This window comes from Antedon mediterranea, chromosome 1 (assembly GCF_964355755.1).
Source record: "Antedon mediterranea chromosome 1, ecAntMedi1.1, whole genome shotgun sequence".
NCBI lineage: Eukaryota > Metazoa > Echinodermata > Crinoidea > Comatulida > Antedonidae > Antedon > Antedon mediterranea.
In genome coordinates this window covers 33,193,830-33,215,263 of record NC_092670.1, presented here as the reverse complement: position 1 = coordinate 33,215,263, position 21,434 = coordinate 33,193,830, and the positions used below count along the sequence as shown (strand labels likewise).

The 21,434-nt window shown below is 31.7% G+C and overlaps 1 protein-coding gene across 1 annotated transcript; it reads left to right on the top strand.

The window, feature by feature from the left end:
* The first annotated feature begins 3,340 nt into the window (after positions 1-3,340).
* On the top strand, positions 3,341-15,331 carry LOC140044330 (macrophage mannose receptor 1-like). The gene is made up of 5 exons (XM_072088812.1): positions 3,341-3,385; positions 7,883-8,135; positions 8,927-9,052; positions 14,169-14,432; positions 15,198-15,331. The coding sequence occupies exons 1-5, from the start codon at positions 3,341-3,343 to the stop codon at positions 15,329-15,331; spliced, it is 822 nt and encodes a 273-aa protein (XP_071944913.1).
* The last annotated feature ends 6,103 nt before the right edge of the window (positions 15,332-21,434 follow it).

Here is a 21,434-nt window from a genome sequence, read left to right as displayed (position 1 = left end):
CTCAAAAACACCCCTTTTAAAATAAATGGTATCTCCCAAAGTATAAAATCAAACATATTAAAAAAAATATGTTACAGGTACACAATGCATTGTTTTTATGCATACAATAATTGTTTTTTATAATAAAATCAACAAAACAAAAATATCGTTCAACAAATAGTACCAATATCTTTTTTAAAAAAACCTTAAAAAGGACAAAATTTGTCAAAAACACAAATTTTCCCGTTGCCATGGGAATATATGTGTGAAATAAAAAATACTTCATATTTGATTTCTCTCAACACATATACACCTATGTGTAAAATTTGAAAGAAATCGATTTTTTTCCATTTTTGATATTTCTTTGATTCTTACAGACAATGCCTATTAACTAGTCGTAAGATAAATTATGATATTGTTACAGAACCATGATATAAAACCATGGCTCTGTGATTCAAAACATGTTAACCAAGACCAATAAACATCTTACATTTGCATGCTAATTGTCACCTAGGTACACGTGTATATGTATGATTTAATATAACTTGACGCTAGTTGTCTCTCCGGTGGCAGTCAGTACAATAGAAGGCTCTGTGTGACGTTGTTTTAATTACCTGGCAGTTCGGTCTACTACAATGACGATTGATCTCGACATGTAATCCATGTTTTTGTCTGTTTACTGCAGGTAGGCCTACCTACTAGTTAGCTTTCTCGCGTTTGGTGCTTTTGGGACAAATACAATACAGTGTTTTATGGTTATATGGGCATCTAATATAGGAATGGACAACATCTATTTTGTTGTTGAAATAACTGTTAGGTATACATAGCTGTACGCAGGATTAAAACTGGGTGCGAATTTGTATATTTTAAAGGGAACGCAACTGATAAGAAGTCTGGAACATTTTAGCAAAAACAATTTATAATAATAACATTCAAATCAAATATATTCATAAATCATCGGATTATATATTAAAATTAGTATATAAAATGAATAAGTCAGAAATCGAAATAAAAAAAGAAACGAAATAAAATATTGAAAATACCAATTAGGTCTACCGTATTTATTAGAGGATGAGTGCCCGAAGTGAGCTCACCTTCTATTAGTATCTTATTCCTTATTAATCCGCCTAATAATACGCATTTTTATTGAATTAAATTAGGCCTACAGTAGACTGTAGGCAAATTTATTTGTTCGCAATACACATAGTACAAATACATTGTGTTTGTAGGGTGTCCAACTGGATGGCACTATAGCTCTCAATTTTTAAAATGCTACCATCTCACCGATGAACCTGATACGTGGAATTCCGGGAAAGACGTATGCTATAATATTAGTGGGAATTTGGTTGAAATTTCAAGTGAAAGCGAAGACTTGTGGATACTTAACCAATTGGTTATCCGGAATTCAATAAACAAAGCTTGGATTGGATACAATGATTTAAAAAGAGAAGGACAATTTGAGTGGTTGTCAGGAAGAAAATCGAACTATACAAGTAGGCCTATGTTTTTATATCTTGTAAATATTAAATCCCCGTAATGGAGTTACTGTCACAACAGTCCTAGCCCAAATGCGCCTCGTTGTATTTTAAGCACGGCGATACATGACGATGATGGTGAGTTTGGTAAACTTGTTCAGTGTTATGACGTCATACTTCACTCGTAGTTTGCGAGCGAACGGCAAAATGCCGATGATGATGATGATGATAATGATGATGACGATGATAACGACGACGAAGACGCTGACGACGACAACGATGATGATGTTGGTGAGTTTGTTTTTATAGTTATTGATCATTTAGATTGGAGTTTCAATGAACCAAACAATTGGAAAAATAACGAAGATTGCGTGGCTTTGCTTCGAAATAGACAAAGTTGGAATGATTGCAACTGTGAAGATCGTTATGTAGCTATATGTGAAATGTGTAAGTATGTAAGACATATGTTTGTGTCAATAAGGGAGCTGTAGTTTTACAAAAATTATCTATCGTCACGGAGACATCATATGATGTCTCCGTTTATTTACAAGAAAATAAATATAGATTGATAAATTTTACTCATTTTCCATAGATATCAAACCTCCTGTTTTGACTTGTCCGTCTAACAATTTGATAGTATTAACTGATTTGAATAAACCCACGGCCACCGTTGACTATTCAGCCGATATTATTGCAACTGACAACTTCAAAGAACCTTTGAAAATCTCACCGAATCCAGTAGATGTATTTCCTTCTGTTCTTGCGATTGGAAGTCACCTGTTTGTGTTCAATATTAGGGATGCGTATAACAACACAGGGAGCTGTAATTTTGCAATAATAGTTAAATGTTAGTAACATAGAAGTATAAAAGTGTAGTGTATGCCTGTTAAAGTATAAGCTTGTGCAGTTAAACGAGTTACTACGAGCGCCAACAGACACACTACAAACAAACTCTTGTCTGCTTTTACAAACCATAGTTTGTCTCCCTTGAAAGACAATGATGGTTTGTTAATAAAAAATCATGTTTTATAGAAGAAAAACTATAGTATTTTTGTGGATTTTTACTTATATGTTGAACCAAAGAAACGATAAGGAATAAATTACATTCGTAACTCGTAATCCTGGGTTGGAATGGTCTGGTTTTTTTGTAAGTGACGCTGAACAGCGCCACTAGCCGTCTGGTTGGTATTGACGGTAAAGCGTCTCCACTGGCCCCCCTCCTGCTTCAACTTTTTCCAGCCATATGTATGTGGGAGGTCATACCCACCAATGTCTCTGTTGATATTATGTGGTCTTTTTCTTATGCAGATAGATTCTTTTATCTTTCTTTTGTCTGTGTGTGCTTCATTTTCAATAACTCTCGCATTCCTATTTGGAATATGGTCATTCCCTATAGCATGGTCAGTTATGGCTGACTTATGTAAAACATGGGACGAAGAATTTCTATTTCTACATGCATTTCCAACCCAGGCTTTAGTCTGAAGCAGCCGACAGATTGTCGGCGAAACGTCACGAAGGTAATTTATTCCTTATCGTTTCTTTGGTGCAACATATAAGTAAAAATCCACAAAAATATTATTTGGAACCAGATGAATTTATTCAATATATAGTATTTTTTTTATCGAAGACAAAACATTGTTTTTAAATGACAAACCATGGTTTCGAAATGAATGAACATTATTTGTTTATGTATAAACATATTGATAGATCTAATAAAGCCTAACAGCTAAAGACTGACATTGAAATAATCTTCATTACTCGATAACAATAAACATAAGATAAAGTTTACTCACGCCTAGCGTTTTATTTTATTAACGGTAGCCAAGACATATATACGAAAGGAATCCAAGTGCCAGATATCAACTGTTACAAGCAGATTCACTAAAATGGAAGTTTTGATCCACGATGATCCATCAAAGAACCTGCAAGAGGTGAGTTTTCAGATCTATGCTTTTTGTATTAATATATTTTTGGAACGTTTTACCTGACAATTTCTAGGAGAGTCATTTCAACGTAGTTTGTCAGTTTGGATTATTTGAATAATAACTGATAACAACTGTATAATATAATTGTATGTTTCAATGTAATAAAAGTACGACGATTAGCTGATTTTACCATCCAATGATCAAATGTCTGCTTTCATTGCTGACATGAAACTCAGTTGGAAATGTTAAAAACAGCTGATTCGACAGCATCATTACCATGATTTCTAGAAGGCAAAAATCGACTGCTTATAAATATTAGATATTTAATAAATAAATAAAAATAAATAGAATAAATAAATACATTATTTTCTTTTTTCTTTTTTTTTCTCTTTCAGTGTAAACAAAAATTTAAATATAAAGAATAAAGAGGCAAAACTCAAGAAGTAACAACATTTGAAGGTCTCCCTCCAAAAAAAACATTATTATATACCTTACCTTGTAACAATGTATTTTCGTTTTGTTTATTTATTTTTTCCACTCACTTATATATATATATATATATATATATATATATATATATATTATATATATATGTATTTTTTTCAGTAATTTGCCTTTGGATTTATATATATGTATATATAAATCCAAAGGCAAATTACTGAAAAAAAATGACAATGCTGTGGGTATCAGTGGCTGGATCTCAATGGAGATACAAAAATAAAAAGCGAAAAGCTAAATCAAAACGATAAAGTAAACAGCCAGAAAAGTTAGCAGAGCTTTCGAGCAACACTAGCCCTTCATCAGTGCAAGTAAAGGAATTTGGATAACGTCATAGTATAAAGCTGGCAAGTGCTGCCTGGGTGGACAGGAATAAAAGAAATATAACAAAAGGAGCCAGGGTGGAGTCTGAATCTGAAGAGTAGAAACAAAGAAGGTAGCTTGGTATCGATATAAACAATTTTGGAATGAGACTAAAAAACAGCTTAAATGGTGTATATATAATTTACATTTACATAACATATATTAAATGTGGGTGGATGGAGGTCACAGTAAGTTCACTGAACTTTAATTTGTGACCCCCGTATGCCTATTATACTAACATTGCTACAGAGTAGACTAAAATATAAATATATAATAGTGAAAGTACATAAAATCAAAAAACAAAAAAAATTTAAATTATAGAAGTTAAGATAAACCAGGCAATTATATAATATAATGATAAAGGGATAATGATAACAATTAGAGTACAATATGAAATATAATTAAATAATTGTATAATAACAAGTATAACGATACAATGTAGCGGAGATTATTGAATACCAGGGTGAAGGATTTAATGCCATGTATCACCACTAAATAAATAAGGATAAACGATCGGCGAAAAATTATGTAGCATATTCTGACACCATTTTGTGTTTGAAATTAGATTTAAAACTAGAAAAGGAAGATTTCTGTTTAAGTTCATTTGAGAGTGAAGTCCAAAGTTTGGGACCAAAATAATAAATATAAAATCGTCGAGCCTTAACATTTAAATTATCAAGTATATAATTGTTAACAGAGGATCGGATTTTATAGGAATGGCGTACGTCAATTCTTGTAAATAAAGCACCAAAATGTGAAGGCAGTAAATTGTTAGATAAACGGTACATAAATGAGGCAACTTGTAATTTATTTAAATCATAAAATAATGTTTAAAACGTTAAATCTTTTAAAAAGTAATTTTGTATGGGCTCTAAATGATTCTCCCACGCAAATCCGAAGTGCACGTTTTCGTAGTTTAAAACGGCGGTCTATTTGAGTTTTCTCTAGACTTTTCCAGGGGCATAACGTATAAAATTTATCTAGAGTAATTGCCCAACAAATTGGCATAAGAAAGGTAAGGCAAAACTAAAGTATTATAAAGGGTTAATAAGGTTTTTTGAGGGAAGATATGTTTTAATTTGTTCAATATTCCAACATTTCTTGAAACTAGATTACTGATTTTATTTATATGTAGTTTCCAAGTCAGAGAGGCATCTATGGTTACTCCTAAAAATTGTGTTTCATTAACTCGTTTGATCATTTTATTATCAATGTATATTTGTTCATTTAAAGAATTTGAAATTTTACGTTTAGAAAATATGATATAGTTCGTTTTGAATGTATTAAGAGTTAATTTATTGTGTTTGAGCCAATTTGAAACTTTAAGTAACTCATCATTGGCAATTTTAAACAAGGTATTTAATTTACGATGTGAGAAAAAAATATTTGTGTCGTCAGCAAATAAGATAAAATTTAGTAATTTAGAGCTGTTTGGTATATCGTTAACAAAAATCAAGAATAAGAGTGGTCCAAGAATCGATCCTTGGGGAACACCACAGGTTAAACGGGAATAGGAAGCGTTAACATTATTTAAGGAAGTAAACTGAACACGATTGAAAAGGTAGCTTTTAATTAGTTTTAAAGGAAGGCCTCTGATACCGTAATTGGAAAGTTTATGAATTAAAATATCGTTGTTAAAATACTGGTTTGAAAAGAAGTATTAAAAATGTGAGTGAAGGGTTTGCATATAAAATTAGAAACACGTTTAATAATTTTATTGGAAAACCCATCAAACCCAGGAGATTTATTATCTTTGAGGGAAAGTATTATACTGACAACTTCGTGTTCGGTTACTGGACTAAGAAAGAGAGAGTGCACACATGGGCGTGGTAGGGTAGAAGTATAATTATCATTATCCGACACATGTATTTTGTTAACTAAATTTGGCCCTATATTAGTAAAATAATTATTGAATTCAGTTGCAATTTGTTGAGGATTATTTAATTCAATGTCATTGTTAATAAAGTGAGAAGGAAACGGTTTACGAGATTTCTTGCCAAGGACTCCATTTATTGTTTGCCAGGTTTTTTGGATGTTATTTTTATGGAATTCAAATGTGTCACTGAAGTACGAAGGATTTTTGTAAGTACATTTCGATATTTAACATATTTATCTTTGTCCTTTTTCTTTTTAGATATAAGAAATGTTTTATATAATTTGTGTTTTTTGTCGATAGATTTAATTAAGCCTTTAGTTATCCAAGGTTTTTTTTCTTTCCAAATATTGCGTCTGGAACGAGTGGTTTTAATGTTGTTATTATATAATGTACTAAATATGTCGTTGAATAATGCGTATGCCTCATTGGGTTCATTGGAGTTATAAATACTAGTCCAGTCAACATTTGAAAAATCATTACTTAAGGGAGAAATTGAAATATCATTGACTTTTTTTATGTATATATATTTTGAATTTGGTTTCAGGTGTTGGAGAAGTTCTGATGATTTATGTATTAACAAGAAAACAGGAAAGTGATCCGAGATGTCCGAATATAGAATTCCGGAAGAAATGTTATCGTATAGATTATTACAAAAAATATCGATTAAATTTGCAGAATTACGCGTAATTTTAGTTGGCCTAGTAATAAGAGGATAATAATTTGATTGAAATAAAGTATTAACAAAAACAGAAGTTCATTTGTGTGTTTTAGAATTTAACAAGTTAATATTAAAGTCTCCTGAAATATATGCTGTTTTTTCTCATTATTAATGGTGTCAATTAAATTAGAGATATCTTTATTAAATGTGTTAATGGATAATTCAGGCAAACGATATACTACTCCAAGGATTATGTTTTTGGGTTGTGCATCAATTTCAATGAAAAGAGATTCCGAACCATTAGTAATGATAAATGATAAATCAGGGCGAAGAATATATTTAAATCTCTGGTGTAGGTAAATGGCAACGCCTCCTCCTGGTCTATTAGCTTGTGGAACATGCAAGAGGTTATAATTGAGAATAATATAAAAGGAAAAGGGCGTATTATGATTAAAAAAAGTTTCTTTGAAGCATAGTGCTGAGAATTCATGGTTAATAGCACCTACGCATACATTGATATCGTTAAAATGTTTAACAAGACTGCGTGCGTTTAAGTGAAAGATACTCTGATCTGATTTAAATAATTTTAAATACTTTAATTTTAAATGCCTTTTAAACTGTTCTACCTAGTTTTGTTTGTCTAAATCCATGAGTCCAAGTTTAAAATCATTTGATAGTGTAGACAAGGCTTAAGGACGAGAATTGTGTTTTTGGCCTACATTTTTGATCATTTTTGCACACATGTGATCTGACCGTGAATTTGTATTCGCCACTTTTTTATATTTCGTTGTAGGTAATAATATGGTAGTGGTATAACCAAAGAGGGTAGTGATATGACATCATCATGTCCATATATGGGCATATCGCATTTTTTGTCACATTGAGTTTGATAGTGTAGACAAGGTTTATGACATCTGATCTGACCGTGAATTTGTAATCGCCACTTTTTCGATACTTCGTTGTAGATAATAATAGACTAAAGATATTGCATTATACAATTTACTTCATGTTCCCCTAAGTTTACTGTACAATACCATTGAAATACCATTAAAGTCATCAAATCAGGTATACATAACGTTTAAATAAATGGAAATTTATTTTATTTCAGGGTGTCCAACTGGATGGCATTACAACACCGCATGTTCAAAATGCTATTGGGTCACCAACGCATATGGTACGTGGAGATATATGCACATATTTTACCGTTGATTTAATCGATATTTTAACTGAAGAAGAAAGCTTGTGGATACTTCAACAATTTGCTGAGGATTCCACATCAGATGGAGCTTGGATTGCCAATAATGATATCGCAATAGAAGGCTATTTTCAGTGGCTGTCTGGGATTAGTGACAACTATACACGTATGGTTTTATACAATTTTGATTAAAGAGAACTCTTCGTATAGATAATTTTTTCCGTTATAATAATAATATTATTGATTTTTTAAAAACAAATTCAATACAGAAATACATTTTCGATAGTTAAATTTTGATCTTAGTGTTTTAGCCGAGTTGATTGTTATGTGTTGATGGTCAATAAAACGTTCTACTAGATACGCCAGACAAACCTACCAAAACTATCAACTTATAACAATAAAAAGGCGGTAATATTTAGAACCCCTTCAAACGATAAGATTAATCCTTGTATCTACATAAATATCTGTCTCCACTATGAAACTTTATGTGACCAAAAAAATGTGATATTCCTATATTTGGACATACAGTTGTCATATCACTACCATATTTGGGAATATTACTGCCAAATTTGGCACATCACATTTTGTTGTTTGTCGAATTAATTTGATAGTGTAGACAGAGCTTAAGACGAATATAGCAGTATGTAATTGATACAGGGTCAACAAATTAGGGCCATAATAATGGCGGGTATTGTTAGATATACTGTACGAACTAATACACTATCATTATTTTGTGAATAGCAGGCTTTTTTTAAAGTAGTGGCATCGGAACTCGTACCTATGTCTTGTCTAAAGCAAAGACACATGAAAGCAGATTTAATAAAAAATAAATTAAATAAAAAATGTTTCTATATGCGAGAATATTTTTAAGAAGATCGTTTAATTGCACAATCGTCCAACAATCAAATGATAAGAATATATTTAGATCTGTTATAATTATATTTTACGTTTCTTTAGATTGGTATGATGGTGAACCAAACCAATTGGGTAACGAAGATTGTGCTGTTCTGCATAAACCTTTAAACGGTGCTTGGCATGACATATCGTGTGCAGAAACAGCGTGGGTAGCGTTGTGTGACAAATGTAAGTAATACATTATTATGACTATATTACGTTTGGTATATCTACACACATGCTACTTTAGATATTATTATTATGATTTCTTTATTATTATCTCCGCCTAAGAGGTGTGGTTGTGGTGTGTGTGGGTGTATTGGAGAACCTTTAATTCATTTCATTTCATTTCACATTTATTCAATTAATGAAAACTTAAACAATATAAACAATATAAACAAATAATGATTTCATTAATTTGGATCAGACTTAGAGGCCAAGGCCTGTCTCAGAAAGACCAAACAAAACATAAATACAAAATAAAAATGTGTACAAATTAGGTAAAATTGGCATAATAATAATAGTATATTTATGAATGATAATTTTCCAAATAATTAAACTTAATTTGATGTCTGAATATTTTTGCATTTTCACATTTTTTTAGATTCTCTTTTAAGTTATTCCATAATTTAGGTCCATGAACTGTAATAAAAAATTGGCTTTTGCTAAGTCTTACAAAAGGAACATAAAGTAAATTTGAGTTCTTAAGATAATAACTATGGACAGTCTTTGGTTTTTTAAATAATTATATTATAGAGAATGGAAGTTGACCTTTAACATATTGGAACATAAAAGTAAGTATTTGTTGTCTATGTAAATCTATTACTTTTAAGATATTAAGTTTTTTAATTTAATTGGTATATTTCCCAAATAATCTGAACTTTTTCAAACCGTAATAAAAATGTGTTAATTGAGTTAGGTCTTCGCAATATTTATGACGTATGCTTACGTATGTGGTAGAACGATACTTTGGTGATATCTTTAGGCCACACCTACCTAAATACCATGCCGTTACTACAACCGAAACGATTCATTTATATGAACATTTTCAGTCGAATGTATGTGTGCGTGTGATACAGACCCGCGTACACTACAACACTTCGGTCAAAATTGGTACAGCTCATTGGAGTTAACGTCTACTAGGTTCTAGTTTTAACTTAAAATTAGTAGAAAAATAAAAATGTTCATCATATTCAATTATTTGTGTACAGTCCATGATTATTTTTTTATATTTAAAAAGAATTGTTTTGCATGATTAGTCAATACATCATCACATCAAGGCATCTGAAAAGATATAAAATACAAAATAATGATATGATTCTAAGAACTAAAATAATATTTCAGACTACTGACTTAAAATTATGATATCAGAGTAGTTTGGCTGGTGTTAGGCGTATGTTTTACATCAATTAATAAATAATAGTAGTAGGCGTTTTTTGGGGTTTTTTTTCTTAATAAATGCTATACCGTAGTCATATTATTGCAATGTTAATAATAATAGTACTTAAGATGTTGTTATTGGAGACTTAAGTCATGTTCCTTTTAAATTTGCTTGAAATGGCTCCCGATTGCTTCTTTAATTATGGTTTTGTCTTCGCAGCAACAATATATTCCTGCTGTTGCTAGAGATGATCAAACTTCACGGATATTTTTTGGTCGGTAAATTGCATCAACATTAATTGTCACTTTAGTCAGTGAATTTAATTCTGCTGTTTGCTTAATGAAGCTATGAAAAAAACAACACATTTTATTATTTGTATTTAACAAATTATTTTTTTTATATCGAGGAAAAGGATAACCATAAGCAAATTAATTGTCTATCCTAAAATCATATGTCCATGCTTTATTGTGGCAATCTTGACAAACATACACAAACACTCTAAAGTAAACAATCTTAAAATAGTCTCTGACAGTTAAGCTGATAATAGCGGCCATTTCACACAACGATGCAGCTATTGAGTCTAACAATCGTTTTGCGCAAACTTAGAATGACTTTTTGACGCAAAAGTTGTATATCCGTGTGGCGCATCATGGAAACGTAAGATCGCTATTATGATGAAAATACTAATGATTGATTGTTCATAATATGAATAATCAATCATTAATTAATTGAATATTATATAAGTTGTCCATAGGCCTACTTCTTATATCCAATTTCGGAAGTTTGGTGATGATTCGGTAATCCATTTTTTGCATTGCTTCATAATTTCCTTGTGCATGAAGCTCCTCCACTATCAATCCACAGATGATTTTCTTTTCATTCAGTTCGATGCTTTTCTCAGCTCTTGCTTATATACATTTCAAATTCTTTCATTAGTTCTTTTTTCTCATCAGTTATTTTCTTTATTTCATCTCTGGTTTTCTTTAACTGTTCCACTAGTTCTTCACAGGCTTTCCTTTCTTTGGTTACTTCACAACATTTCTCATTCAACCTGAAATATAAAGTAACAAGGTCATATAGATGGCTGCAGTCGCGTGATTAGTGTTTAACGACCGACCGACCAACCTACCAATTGACCAAAATTACTGAACATGTTTAAAAATTTACACGTGCGTAGCCTGTCACTTTTGACGTGCTCGTATAACGTAATTTCGAGTTGAAAAGTAAGTCAAGAAAACAGAAATCGGGCAAAAAGAGTTCGCAATAACATTTAACGTGCAGTGCGCGCGCAAAATCTGCGCACTCATGGCAATTTTGTAAACGCTTAAAATTGCCCGAAACGTACTCTTATTTCATCGAAAATATATTTTGAAAATTTTAAGCGCGCGTACGCATGCGTTACATGCGCTACACACGTAATTGTATTACCATATGATGATTCATGCCCTGAAATTTATGAGTACCAAATTGCATTTAATTGTGATTCATGGTTGTGAAGATATGATTACAAACGTGATTTCGTTAAATCGTGCGTAGACCGCGTAATTTTTTATTGCGCACCGTGAAAACATAACCACATCGATTCCTGGCCATAAGGAATATACTGTGAAAAATTGACTTAGCTAGATTAAACTGATATCAAGATAAGGTCAGAAAGCGATAAAACGCATAGTGATACCGGACCGACAGACAGACCGACAGACCGACAGACCGACAGACCGACCGACCGACATAGTTAACTATAGAGTCGCTTCCACGCGACTAAAAACAAAGTATACTTAAATATACATTATTAAGAGGTTGGAGTATTTGGAAACATTGGAGTAGCATTATTCATTTATAAAAATATTGTATTATATACAGTATTCCGAAACGATAACACGTAAATTAATTAAGTAACCTTTTTCTTTCAAAATTAATATACACTGACGCTTACTTTTTGCAATGCCATTGTCACTACTCTTTAATTAATATTATTACAAATGTTTTTGGTGTTTACATAATACAAACCTGTTTGTTTACTTATAGTATAATATGTATAATATGTATGTAACAAAGATCATTATAAGATGTTTACACAAATAAAAAAATTGTTATTATTTATCTGAACTGCAATGTTGTCATTTTTACTTAGACGTTATCTTCAACCAAGTTCGTTTACATGCAACCATTTTATGTTCAATGTATTGTCAAACACATCATATAAATTAAAATGTGTATCAGGCAAGGCTAAAAAGTCACGATTAAAATAGTTACAAACAAAACTACAGATTCTAGGTCACCGTTAATATTCTGTATTGTGTCGTCAAGTCGATTGATAACGAGAACCCATTGTAACTTATAAGCTTTTTGAAATCATGAATGCAGTTAATAATTGAGAAGTTCAAAAATAATTATTAAATCGGAAGGTGTCCATTAATCAAATTCTTCGGCGTGTAAATTGTGATCTTAATCATGTTTTCATTTATTCAGGTAGGGAGCCAGTTTTACACGGAATTAGTAGTTTATCATTTTTGCGAAGCGACAGATTGTGCAACCAATTAGATCTCAAGGAATGAGCTGTCATGCGTTCATGAACACTAATGCTTATCGAAAAGCTCAGAAACACACAGTGGAAATACAAATCCTTTAGTAGAGAAACAATAGTGCGATTTTCACCTGCAAAAAAAATCGCCAAGTGAAAACAGGCTTTGAGAATAATAGTAGGCATATATGTAGGATATACATTAAAGACATTCTGTAGTATTGCTGTATTATTTTACTTAATATTCGACAGCAACAAACGTTTTGTATTAGTTATATTTCTATAGCGTTGTGAATTTTATTGTCAAAATGGGACCAAAAGGACGTACAATAGACCTACTGCCGCCATTTTTAATGTTTGCACATTGCATCATCTGTGTTGCTGGTGAGTATCTATGTATACAGTAGTATAGAAACTAAATATCTTGTTACATTCATTCAATTCCCTTTTCAGGGATTTTATTCAAACATATAGGCCTCAGGTCCTCCTTATATTTTACAAAAGTAAATACTAAATGTTGCATAATATTTTTTTTTTTTTCGTGGGCAATAAAAACAAAATTTGCGACCTCTCCTGTAATGTTTTTGTTATCATTAATAATGTTGAACTTAACTTTATAAGGAAATTAATAAAACTTAGGAATATATTTAGTTCTGATATTTTTATAGGAAGGACAAATTACCATAAAGTGAATTTCATCTTCTATTAAACCTAAATCACAAACTTTACATAAACGTTCTTGTAGTGGAACTTTGTTCCATCTGCCCTTTTCAACTTCGAGATCTAGAACTCCTAGACGAAATGTTGTTGTAACTCTTTTACGTTTCCTATCTGTAATATTTAATAAATGGTAACTAAATTCAATCTGATCTGATTTAAATAATTTTAAATACTTTAATTTTAAATGCCTTTTAAACTGTTCTACCTAGTTTTGTTTGTCTAAATCCATGAGTCCAAGTTTAAAATCATTTGATAGTGTAGACAAGGCTTAAGGACGAGAATTGTGTTTTTGGCCTACATTTTTGATCATTTTTGCACACATGTGATCTGACCGTAAATTTCTATTCACTCCTTTGTTTATACTTCGTTGTAGATAATAATATGGCAGTGGTATAACGAAAGAGATTAGTGATAATATGACATCATCATGTCCATCACATTTTTTGTCACATAAAGTTTGATAGTGTAGACAAGGTTTAGGACATCTGATCTGACCGTGAATTTGTAATCGCCACTTTTTTCGATACTTCGTTGTAGATAATAATAGACGAAAGATATTGCATTATATAATTTACTTCATGTTCCCCTAAGTTTACTCTACAATACCATTGAAATACCATTAAAGTCGTCAAATCAGGTATACATAACGTTTAAATAAATGGGAATTTATTTTATTTCAGGGTGTCCAACTGGGTGGCATTACAACGCCGCATTTTCAAAATGCTACTGGGTCACCAACGCATCTGGCACGTGGAATTATACAAGAGATATGTGCACACATTTTACCGGTGATTTAATCGAAATTTCAACTGAAGAAGAAAGCTTGTGGATACTTGAACGATTTGCTGAAGATTCCACGTCAGATGGAGCTTGGATTGCCTACAATGATATCGAAATAGAAGGCTATTTTCAGTGGCTGTCTGGAATGAGTGGGAACTATACACGTATGGTGTTATAACATTTTAAATAGAGAAAACTATATCCGTATAGATAAATTACCATTATAATCTTATATTATTGATTTACTAAAATAACAATACAGAATTACATTTCCGATAGTTAATGTTTAATCTTAGTGTTTAAGCCGACTTGATTGTTATGGTTTGATGGTCGATAAAACGTTCGACTAGATACGGCAGACAAACCTACCAAAACTTACAAAAATAAAAAGGCGGTAACATTTAGTACACCTTTACACGATAAGATTAATCCTTGTATCTACATAAAGTTATGTCTCTACACTATCAAACTTCATGTGAACAAAAAATGGGATATTCCCATATATGGACATAAAGTCATATCACTACCATATTATTTGGAAATAGTACTTACATATTTGAGCACATCGCATTTTGTTGTTTGATAGTGTAGACAAAGCTTAAGACGAATATAGCAGTATGTAATTGATACAGGGTCAACAACTTAGGGCCATAATAATGGCGGGTATTGTTAGATATACTGTACAAACTAATACACTAACATTATTTTGTGCATAGCAGGCTTTTTTTTAAAGCGATGGCATCGGAATGTACCTATGTCTTGCTAACAAAGCAAAGAAAAATGAAAGCAGATTTAATAAAAAAAATAAAAATAAAAACTGTTTCTATACGCGAGAATATTTTAAAGAAGATCATTTAATTGCACAATCGTCCAATCAAATGAAAAGAATATATTTAGGTCTGTTATAATTATATTTTACGTTTCTTCAGATTGGTATGATGGTGAACCCAACCAATTGGGTAACGAAGATTGTGCTGTTCTGCATAAACCTTCAAACGGTGCTTGGCATGACATCTCGTGTGCAGAAACAGCGTGGGTAGCGTTGTGTGACAAATGTAAGTAATACATTATGACTATATTACGTTTGGTATATTTACATGCTACTGTAGATATTATTATTCTTTCTTTATTTATATCATCTCCGCCTAAGAGGTGTGGTTGTGTGTGTGTGTGTGGGTGTATTGGAGAACTTTTAATTGGTATCTTTCCAAAATAATCAGAACTTTTTCAAACCGTAATCAAAATGTGTTAGGTGTATGTTTTACATCAATTAATATAGTAAGCGTTTTTTGTTTTTTCCCCTAATATATGATGTACCGTAGTCATATTACTGTACTGTTAATAATAATAGTACTTAAGATGTTGTTATTGCAGACTTACGTCATGCTCCTTTTAAATTTGCTTGTAATATGGCTCCCGATTGCTTCTTTAATTATGGTTTTGTCTTCGCAGCAACAATATATTCCTGCTGTTGCTAGATATGATCAAACTTCACGGATCTTCTTTGGTCGGTAAATTGCATAAAAATTTGTCACGTTAGTCAGTGAAATTTATTCTGCTGAATGAAGCTATGAAAAAACAACACATGTTATTATTTATATTTAACAAATTTGTTTATATCTAGGAAAAGGATAACCATAAGCAAATTAATGATCTATCCGTTAAATCATAGGTCCATGCTTTAAGGTGGCAATCCTGACAAACATACTCAATAAACAATCTTAAAATAGTCTGTGACAATTGTGCTGATAATAACGACCATTTCACACAACGATGCAGCTATTGAGTCTAATAATTATTTAACGCATACTTAGAATGAATATTTGACTCGAAAGCTGTATAACTGTGTGGCGCATCCAGGAAACGTAAGATCGCTATTATCGATGATTAAGTGATGACAATAATGATTTATTGTTCATAATAATATGAATAATCAACCATTAATTAATTGTATATTATACAAGTTGTCCATAGGCCTACTTGCTCCAATTTCGAAAGTTTGGTGATGATTCAGTAATCCATCTTTTTCCATTGATACATTCTTTCCTTGTGCATTAAGCTTCTCCACTATCAATGCACATATGTTTTTCTTTTCATTCAGTTTGATGCTTTTATCATTGAAACTGAAATAGAAATTGCGTATATGTAGGCCTATTGATATAACTAATCGTAAGGACTAGTAATAGATCTAAAGGTTTTGGGATATATGTTACTGTGGTTAATGTGGTTAGCATGATGGCTTTTAATCCCAATTGTTTGCTGCCTTCTAATTCTAACCTAGCTTGTAGGCTAATTTCCTCATCGCAAAGAAGTGTTCCTTCAGAGATAAAAACCAAATAATTATCCCAGTTAGCTAATTGGCTAAATGCAATGCCATTGTCACTAATCTTTGATATACAAAATCCATAGCAATAAGACCTACTTTGTGTTTTCTGTTTCCAATCAATCCAATGATTCTTGCTTATACATTTCAAATTCTTTCATTAATTCTCTTTTCTCATCAGTTACTTTCTTTATTTTATCTCTTTTTTTCTTTAACTAGTTCTTCACAGGCTTTCCCCTCTTTGGTTACTTCACAACATTTCTCATTCAACCTGAAATATAAAGTGAAAACAAAGTATAATTAAATATACATTGTTAAGAGTTGGCAGTATTTGGAGACATTGGATTAGTATTATTTATTTATAAAAATATTGTATTATATATTCCGAAACGATAACACGTAAATTAATTAAGTAACCTTTTTCTTTCAAAATTAATATACACTGACGCTTCTTTTTTGCAATGCCATTGTCACTACTCTTTAACATAGAAAGCATTAAAACGTAAATTATTTGAATTACCTTTTCCTTTCAATATTAATATATACTGACGCTTGTTGTTTGCAGTATGTTCTTTATCTTCTGATTCATATTGCTTCTTTCTTGCTTCAAATTCTCCAATTCTTCGTTTAAAATCTCACATTATCTCTTAAACTCTTTCTTTGATGCTTTGAATTCACGTTTAATTTTAATGATAACGCTTTCTCAAACGACACGTTTCTGATTCATTCTACAAAGAAAACTTAGTATTAGGCTCTGTATACACTACCAAACTTTATGTGACAAACAAATGTGGTGTGCCCATATATTTGGATCCGATGACGTCATATCACTACCATACATACACCTCACACTTTTTGTCAAACTAGTTTGTTAGTGCAGACATAGCATTAGAAACAATCTATCCTCCTTTTTTTTTCAAAATTACCTACTACTTTACATTGTACACATGCGCACAATCAATGATTTTCTACCTTCTATATACGTCTTCTTTATTAATGAATTGCTCTTTAAGCTTTTTAATTTCTTCTTCATGTTTTTCTTTTAATCGTTGAGTTTCTCTTTCCATTATTTCTCGGTCATTTTTCTCTGAACTTAGTGCAATATTCGCCTGTTTATTGAGTTGCGTGATATTGTCCAGTTTGTCATAAAAATGTTGACGGAAGGAACTCATAATCTGCTAAAATACCAAAAGAAACATAGAAACATACGTATATGGGTCCTTTAACTTTTATCAAAATCCATTGATACCTACTACCAAATGTATAAATGTTTAATATATATGTTTTTTAAAATGATAAATACAATTAAAATGTTTTTAGTAGCTAGGCCTATTGTATTAGATAGAATATCGGTCCTGTACAATTATGATTTAAGTGAAATAGGTTGATATAAGAACATTTCTATACCTTGTTCCCATCTATTGTAGGTATAAAAAGCAGTTTGTTTGGATCAAGATAATCTATATTTGATTCCGAAAGTAGAGCATTCGGTAGGGATGCTCCTGTTAGAGACTTCTTAAAGACTTCATCTAAAGTTGTAAAATGTGATGAATTTATTATTAATTTATAGAATCTAATAACCCTTTCACACCAAAACTCCGGAGTGATCTCCGAAGATACCCCGGAGTTTACGACCATTCAAAACATCGAGAAACCCCTTTCAAACCAACCTAGCAACACCGGGGTATATAAAATAAAAATGTAAATGTCGCCCTCTATTTTATTTGTTTACATAGCGACGATCATTAGAATGATTTTAATTGATAATATTTTTAATTTAATAATTATTTTCAAAAGTCTCAGAATTCATATAATGTTTTATTGATACTACTTATTATTTTCTAGACCCGCTATATATTTTGTACAAACATTTAAAGTATTTTGAAATAATACTACAGCAATGAGTGATCGTGTGAGGATGACCTTTTGACCTGAAAACTCCGGAGTTAATGTTGGTACCTTTTACACCAAAACACCGGGGTGTCCCCGCAGTTCTCTCTCCGGAGAATGTTCAGCTGTTCAACCCCGCAGTTTTAAACTCCGGAGTTGCTTGATTTTACCTTTCACACCAAAACACTGGGGCGTCAACTAAGGAGTGTCTCCGGAGTTTTGCTTTTGGTGTGAAAGGGGTAATATACACATTTTAGGCCCAGGCATTTAAAGTTATTTATAAAGAAGCTTTATTGAATTATAAAGTTACTGCTATCAAGATTTTATATCAAAAAAAAAATAGCTTTAATCCATTGAATTTCGGAACGGCTCTGGCTGTGCGCTCCATGCATGCTCTAAGCTTGCGCGTTCAGTTTTTACAGCGATTGGACTTACTCTAGTAGCTAGATCAACTTTTGTATGCACTTTGAGGTCCAGAGAATTTGACTTCAGAAATTGGTTTAGGATGGTCAAACAATCATTATTGGCTTGGTTACACATTTTGAAAATGTGGCGAAAGGTCAAAAGGTCAGAGTGAAAGGTTATCAAACTAAATACCAATAGGTCCTTAAATCTCGACAACCACTAGTCACAGCGAGGTAATTTTGGTCTCAAATTGATCAGAAGGTATACATTTATATTCAGTCTAATGGGAAATTTAGTCAAAAATGACCGAAAATGCCATTTCTGACCTTTGACCCACACCCCAGGGCATGTATGTATCTCCGTAACTACTGATCGTAGACACTTTAATTTGGTCTTATATTGTTTGAAATAAACATTTTGTTATTTGTAGCACATTTTTAAAAATGTTACAGAAGGTCAAAGGGTCAAGGTCAAAGGTTATATGAACAACCACTCGTCGCAGCAAGTCGATTTTAGTGTCAAAATGTTCAGAAGGCATGCTTTCATATTCAATCTAATGGGATATTTTAGTCAAAAATTATCAGAAATGCCATTTCTGACCTTTGACCCACACAACATGGCATCTTCATATCTCTGTAAGTACTGGTCGTAGAAACTTAAATTTGGTATCAAATTGTTCGAAATATACATATTTACATTCATTGTAATAGAAAATGTGGTTAAAAGATGAACAGAAATACTATTACTAATGTTTCAAACAAAAAACATATCTCTACATAACTTATCCTTAGACAGTAATGTTATGCAATAACTGATACTTTAAATTGTTTCAATTTCAAGTACTAGTTATTGCTGTCCCCAAGAACATTTTGATAGCAACGTCAAGCTCAACAGTTCTTTTCAGAATGCTAGAAGTAACTTGCCATGTGTATCCGATTAAACAACAGTGTTACGGAATAATGACAATGAATTGGTCTATTATAGTTGTCTGTGATACCTTTTATTACATGATTGTACTTGCAACAGGATAGAATGAGGTTTAATCCAGTTATTATTCTTATTATATTAATTAATTTTTTTTTTATCTGAGGTGTATTTATTTGATTATACATGTATTGTTACCATTATTACACTCAAACAAAATAAACGCCTTCCCTGAATAATCAAATACCCGGACCTTTTATTCGGGTAACTATGGTAAGTTATTTCTAGCATTCTTAACTGTTGAGCTCGAGTATTTATTCAAATTAAAATCCGCTTTGAATAAAAGCTTCCATTCCCTCCAATAGAACATCATGTGGAATAAACACTCCGCCACATGCATTTAGAAAATAATTGTATCACAACACATTTTATTAACTACCATAATCTACAATTTACCAAGCATTTTGACATAATTTTATCATTTTTTGATATTAATTGTGCTGTATTTTTTTACATCTAGGTGGTATTTATTTGATTATACATGTTACCATATTATACCCCAAAAAAGGATGCCTCCCCTCCCCCTAAAAACCTTTTTGAACAATAAATGCCCGGGGCGTTTAATCGGATACACATGGCAAGTTACTTCTAGCATTCTGAAAAGAACTTTTGAGCTTGACGTTTATATCAAAATGTTCTCGTGGACAACAATAACTAGTAGGCCTACTTGAAATTGAAACAATTTAAAGTATCATATTGCATAACATTACTGTCTAAGGCAGTTTAAGTTGTGTAGAGATATTTTTGATAGTTTTTTGTTTGAAACATAAGTAATAGTATTTTCTGTTCATCTTTTAACCACATTTTCTATTACAATGAATGTAAATATGTATATTTCGAACAATTTGATACCAAATTTAAGTTTCTACGACCAGTACTTACAGAGATATGAAGATGCCCTGGTATGTGGGTCAAAGGTCAGAAATGGCATTTCTGATCATTTTTAACTAAAATGCCCCATTAGACGGAATATAAATGCATGCCTTTTGAACATTTTGAGAACAAAATTGACTTGCTGCGACCAGTGGTTGCCGAGATACAAGTACCTTTATTTATTTGTTTATATAACCCTTGACCCTGACCCTTTGACCTTTTTGTAACATTTTTCAAAATGTATAACAAATAACAAAATATATATTTCGAACAATTTAAAACCAAATTCAAGTGTCTACGACAAGTAGTTACGGAGATAAATACATGCCCTGGGTTATGGGTCAAAGGTCAGAAATGGCATTTCCGGTCATTTTAAACTAAAATGTCCCATTAGACTGAATATAAATGTATACCTTCTGATCAATTTGAAACCAAAATTACTTTGCTGTGACCAGTGGTTGTTGAGATTTCAGGACATATTGGTGTTTGGTCTTATTACCTTTCACCCTGACCTTTTGACCTTTCGCCACATTTTAAAAATCTGTAACCAAGCCAAAAATGATTGTTTGACCATCCTAAACCAATTTCTGAAGTCAAATTCTCTGGACCTCAAAGTGCATACGAAAGTTGATCTAGCTACTAGAGTAACTATAGTAATGCATGGTTTTTTGTTGTTTAAAATCATGTTCGC